General features: G+C 49.2%; 1 protein-coding gene across 1 annotated transcript; it reads right to left on the reverse strand.

Moving 5' to 3' along the window:
- Nucleotides 1-3,230: 3,230 nt before the first annotated feature.
- LOC132482643 (putative deoxyribonuclease TATDN2) lies at nucleotides 3,231-5,057 on the reverse strand. Its single transcript, XM_060087956.1, has one exon. It carries the CDS (start codon nucleotides 5,055-5,057, stop codon nucleotides 3,231-3,233), a length of 1,827 nt encoding a protein of 608 aa, XP_059943939.1.
- Between the last annotated feature and the right edge of the window lie 397 nt (nucleotides 5,058-5,454).

The following is a 5,454-nucleotide window of genomic DNA, read 5'->3' on the forward strand; positions in this document are numbered from 1 at the left end:
TTCTTCTAGAACGGGGCTGGCAAAGCACAAAGGGGATGGCGCTGAGGCGATTCCACGGACGAGAGGAACCCGGCGTGCTCCGAATCAGGTAGTCTTTGGAGGTTGCTCCACCCACACGCGAACCTGAGGAATGGGGGGAAGAGTATAAAGAGAAGTAAAATGAGGAGGTGGAATTTCCCTGACAGGATGAAGCCCAGGAAACCTCGGCTTGAAGGCCACAAGGACCTCCTTCTGAGCTTTCGGGCACCCGGGCGGCTAGGCTCCCCAGAACGTAATGCAGAGCCCTAAGCTGGCTGGCTGGAGGAGGCCACGTCACTGGGCCCCCAGAGGCATCCGCGTTTGCTGGGGGATCCTACCTAAGTGCCGCTCCTGTGGTCCTTTACCTTGTGCCGCTCCCGCTCCCACTCCCGCGGCTTAGGGAACTTTCTCCTTTCTTTCACTCGCCCATCACAGTTCTCCGTGTTCCAGAGATGTCAAAGTCCTTCCACTGAGTTTGTGATCTCAAAACTATTTGGAAAAGTCACAAAGATCCAGGATCGACTGAAGGATTGGTTCGGCGCGCAACCCCTCAGCGAGCTCCGGAGAAGAGTGGTGGCGACTTTTTTTTTTTTGGTGGCAATTACTTCCAGGGCGTCAAGGCACTTCCGGGGTTTCAAGGCACTTACAGGATATCAAAGCACTTCTGGGACTATAAAGCTTTTCCATTTGGTTTGGAATACAAGGCCCTTGTGAGATGTCAGAGCCCTCGAAAAGGCTGCAAGGTCATTTAGGGACCCCATACAGGTGCCCCTGAGTTGGGCTGGTGGCCTAGAGGTCCAGGCTGCCGAGGGAGTACAGGAGGGCGGGGCTGAGCCCAGCGCTGGAGGAGGTGGGGGGAGGGCACAGCTCCTTCTGCCCACCCGCCCTGGCCACCGGAAATACTCCCGCAACACGGGGTGCCCCCCCCCATTCTGCTTCTACCTCAGGTCTGTTCCCGCCTCTCCACAGCTGCCCCTCCCCCCCCGCCCCTGCCTCGTGTGCGTCACAGCGAGCCCGCCACTGGAGTTGCCGCCATTGCTTGCTTTGTGTTACTCCCCCACCCCGCCTCGTGTGCGTGTGCGTCGCAGCCAGCCCGCCACTGGAGTTGCCACCATTGCTTGCTTTGTGTTACTTCCCCACCCCGCCTCGTGTGCGTGTGCGTCGCAGCCAGCCCGTCACTGGAGTTGCCGCCATTGCTTGCTTTGTGTTACTGCTCCCCGCCCTTCATGTGCGTTTATCACAAGCTCAGGGCTCCAGTGGGTTGAGGGACACACTGTGAACAATGTCTATTTAAAGTGTACATTAAATGGAAAAAAAAAACCTTCCTAACTCAAAACATTGGCTTAATTTTTGAACGTCTTCTGTCTTGAAAAATATAATCAAGTTGCACCTTTAACACTGCATCAGCTTCTTTTGTTCTACTAAGGAAAGTGAAGCACTTCAGCCATGGCTTTCTTCTTCTCAAAAGACTGGATTCCCAACAAAGGGGAAATCTATGCTATATTCAGTGTTATTTATAGGAAATATGAACTGTCAAGTTCCTGGTAGAGCTTGATCTTTTTCATTTATTTCTTTTATTATGGATTACATCTACCTGCAGAATATAGGTGGCCTTTCAACCTTGCCTTGCCTTGTAAATTAAAGAGGAATGCTAGAACTAGGATGGCTTATTACTCTATTCTCTTACTAATATCTGCCACCTCGCCCAAATACTATCATTAACTGCCAGGTGTTAATGAAGTTAGTTATTCATTCGTATGTTAATCCAAGAAATCTTTGCTGAGTGCCTGCTCCGTTCCAGGCACTCTTCTAACATCGGGTGTATGTACAGTGTGAACGAGACTGACAAGCTTGTAAACTTACAATATAGTGGGGAAGATAACCAATGAACACACATATCTATTAACAACACAATCTCAGACAGGGCTAAGTGCTAGGATTAAATCAAAATAGTAAGTCCAGGATTTTTTCCTCCCAGGTGAGGTGAACACTTACAGACTGGTGGTCAGGGAGGGCTTCTCTGTGGAGGAGACTTCTGAGCTGAGAACCAGATGGTGAGGAGCCAGCTGATTTTTCTGGATCCTCATAAATAGGCACAAAGGAAACTAGAGAAGTCTGAAGTATGCTGGGCCTCTTTTCATTGATTTAGTTTTCAAGAGTAAAAGAGATTTTCCATTTTAAAAATGGAATTTCTCATCCAGTAATCGGACTCCTAGACTTAGGTGTGTGCCTTGGATGGCAAAGCTGAATTTCCTAACTCAAATGTTTTCCTTAAAATGTGAGTTCATTTTAATTTCTCAAGGAGGAAGGCTGTTTGCCAAATGGGCAGCTGAAGCTCTTCTCTGTTTCTGCCCTTGTGGAGAATGGTATTTCTAAGTGATATACATTTGGGCCTTGTTAAGAATCAGAGCAATTTGAATGAAGAGTTGCTATTACTAGTATGCTAGTTATCTGAAGAGCTTTGGAATTATCCAAGTGTGGGAAGGGAGTTCAGTTCAGATTCAAAACTCATCTCCTCAGTGGTTGTAAAATTCAACCGATTTGGCTCCCATCGATTCTAAGGTCCCCCACAGCCCTCCCTGGCACATGATGACTATTAACTAATTTTTATCTAAATTCACTTCCTCTTAGATGAAATGCTACTGTTGGTTTATCTTTAGAAATAAGAAATTGCAAGTTGAACAGTCACTGAATTTATAAATTTAATAACAACCCATATGGACTATAGAATTCCTATAATAACAAATACATTTTGGGAACAAACGGAACAAATCACCTAGCTCACTTCTAAAATTCAACATTCCTTGCTTTTTTTTTTTTCAAAGACAAGTAGGTGGGTGACTTTAGTCACCAACTGCTCAGAAACACAGGCTGCAGAGAACGGGGATTTGGATTAGCAAACCAGAACCTTATGGAACTCTTTCTTCTCTACTGACTACCCTGGCACAACTGGGAGGGAAGGAAACCCCTAATAACATCAAGGGCAGTTCCCCTTAGTCTTCCTCCCATCCCACTGCACCCCACCCTACCAGCCAGAAGCAGGAGTCTCATGAAGAAGTTTTGCGGAGAACATCCTGTCCTGGTTTCTTCTGTTCCAATGGGCTTGCCAGACACATCCTTGACCTGGGACACAGGCAGAGTTCAAACCAAGTCTATGTTGTCAGCCTGCTGGTCTCCCTTTTCTGGAAGACTCCTGACTGTGCCCTCTCTGCTTAAATATTGTAGAGGCGTCTAGTGTTCTCTCGTAAGGTGGCCAAGGTGTGGGAGAGTGGCAGTTCTTTGATTCTGGCAATCTCTCGAACCGTATGCAGGGCCAGGCCTGGGTGGGCAAACGGGCAAAGGCTTTTGGGAACTGCACGAGGGAGGAAGTAGGGAGCATCGGTTTCTACGATGATTCTCTCCAGTGGGATGTGTTTCACAGCATACCGGACCCCCCAGGCGTTAGGGTAAGTCAGGACTGCAGTGAAGCCCACAAACATGTTGGGGAAGTAGTCCAGAAGGGGCTTGATGACTGCGTAACTGCCAATGAAGCAATGCCTATGGATCTTGTAGTCAGAGGGCACATATTTTTTCAGGATGACCATCAGATCTTCCTCAGCTCCTCGGCAGTGGATCATCACGGGCTTCTTTAGAGACACAGCCAGCTGCAGCTGTCTCTCAAATATCTTGCACTGCTGTGGGATACGTGTGCTGCACTTATGGGAGTAATCCAAGCCAATTTCTCCATATGCTACAGCCTTGGGGTGCTGTAAGGCTTGCACAATATCGATTTCATGATACAACTGGTAGTAACGTGCAAAATGGGGGTGACAACCAAAGGCCCCCCAGACCAGATCCTCTTTCAACAGCTCCTCCCATAGACCATCCTTCAGTGTGCGAGGATCAGAGAAATCAGTGATGCACCCGTGAAATTCCTTAGGGAAGGACCAGCTATAGACTTCTCTGAACTCGTTAAACGTCCCTTTGAAAGACAACTTGGAATAGAGCATGTTCAGGTGACAATGGGTATCAATGAAACCCTCCTGTAGGTTTTGTTTCCAGTGGCTCCTTGGCAGGGAACAAGATGCATGTCCTCCCCAAGAATGTGATGGTGTCTCCTCTTGGAGATGGTGTCTCCTCTCCTTCATCCCAGCTTCTGAACTTGTAGAGAAATGAAATGAATGAGAATTCGGAGACTGATCTTCTGATGCCTTCAGTTCTCCGGGCCAGGTTGAGGAGTACACTGGAAGATTGAAGGTATGACCACTCAAGGAACTCTGGCTGCTCTTCCCAGCCTGGGATGTGTTGCTGCTGCTGCTGCCGCCCATGAAGAAAGAGCAAGGAGGCTTGGGACTACTGGGCCAGTAGCTGACAGAGTCATGCCAAGGACCACTATACAAATTAGGCCAGTAGATGAAAGGCTCAGCTGTGAAGGATGGAGGCGTTGAAATTCTTGCGGGACTGAGTGAGACTGGCTCCTCCTGAGGGAATCTGAGGGCAGAAATCTCATCCACGTCAGACCAGCCACCTCCTGAAGAAGGGTGCTCAATTACCATACTCTTACCTTGATGCTTTTGGATTTGTGAATGATAGTCAGGTCCGCCTAGAAATTTTAGGGCTGGAGAGGCTTCTTCAAAAATGAGTGCCCCTGGGTCACCAAGTGGCTTCTCACGATGTACCATCATTCTCCTGTCACAGAAGTCGCTGATCTCTATCTTCTCTCTGACCTCTGAGGCAGACACTATTCTTTGAGGAGCAGAAAAGGGGACATCCGTGGCTGATCTTCCTCCAGAGCTGGGCTGCTGTCTTGTGCTCCATTCTGTACTAGTGGCAGCCTCTCCTTCTGCCATCAATGTTCCCAGAATGCCCTGGATCGCCTTCACAAATATCATTGAAGAGCCTTGGTCTTGCTGTCTAGCCCAGCTTCTCTGGCCCTCGTCTGCTTCCCCAGTCTCATTATTCTGACCCTCAGCTATGGCTGCAAATTTAGGGTTTACAGAGCTATAGAAACTATCTTTGGAGATACCTGTCAGGTTGTAGGCATCCTCTGGAGAAGCCATTTCTTCTAGAACGGGGCTGGCAAAGCACAAAGGGGATGGCGCTGAGGCGATTCCACGGACGAGAGGAACCCGGCGTGCTCCGAATCAGGTAGTCTTTGGAGGTTGCTCCACCCACACGCGAACCTGAGGAATGGGGGGAAGAGTATAAAGAGAAGTAAAATGAGGAGGTGGAATTTCCCTGACAGGATGAAGCCCAGGAAACCTCGGCTTGAAGGCCACAAGGACCTCCTTCTGAGCTTTCGGGCACCCGGGCGGCTAGGCTCCCCAGAACGTAATGCAGAGCCCTAAGCTGGCTGGCTGGAGGAGGCCACGTCACTGGGCCCCCAGAGGCATCCGCGTTTGCTGGGGGATCCTACCTAAGTGCCGCTCCTGTGGTCCTTTACCTTGTGCCGCTCCC

This window comes from Mesoplodon densirostris, chromosome X, assembly GCF_025265405.1.
Source record: "Mesoplodon densirostris isolate mMesDen1 chromosome X, mMesDen1 primary haplotype, whole genome shotgun sequence".
Lineage (NCBI taxonomy): Eukaryota > Metazoa > Chordata > Mammalia > Artiodactyla > Ziphiidae > Mesoplodon > Mesoplodon densirostris.

What these genes read in the sequence shown, in the direction of transcription:
- LOC132482643 (XM_060087956.1), bottom strand. Translation starts at nt 5,057, where the DNA reads ATGGCTTCTCCAGAGGATGCCTACAACCTGACAGGTATCTCCAAAGAT.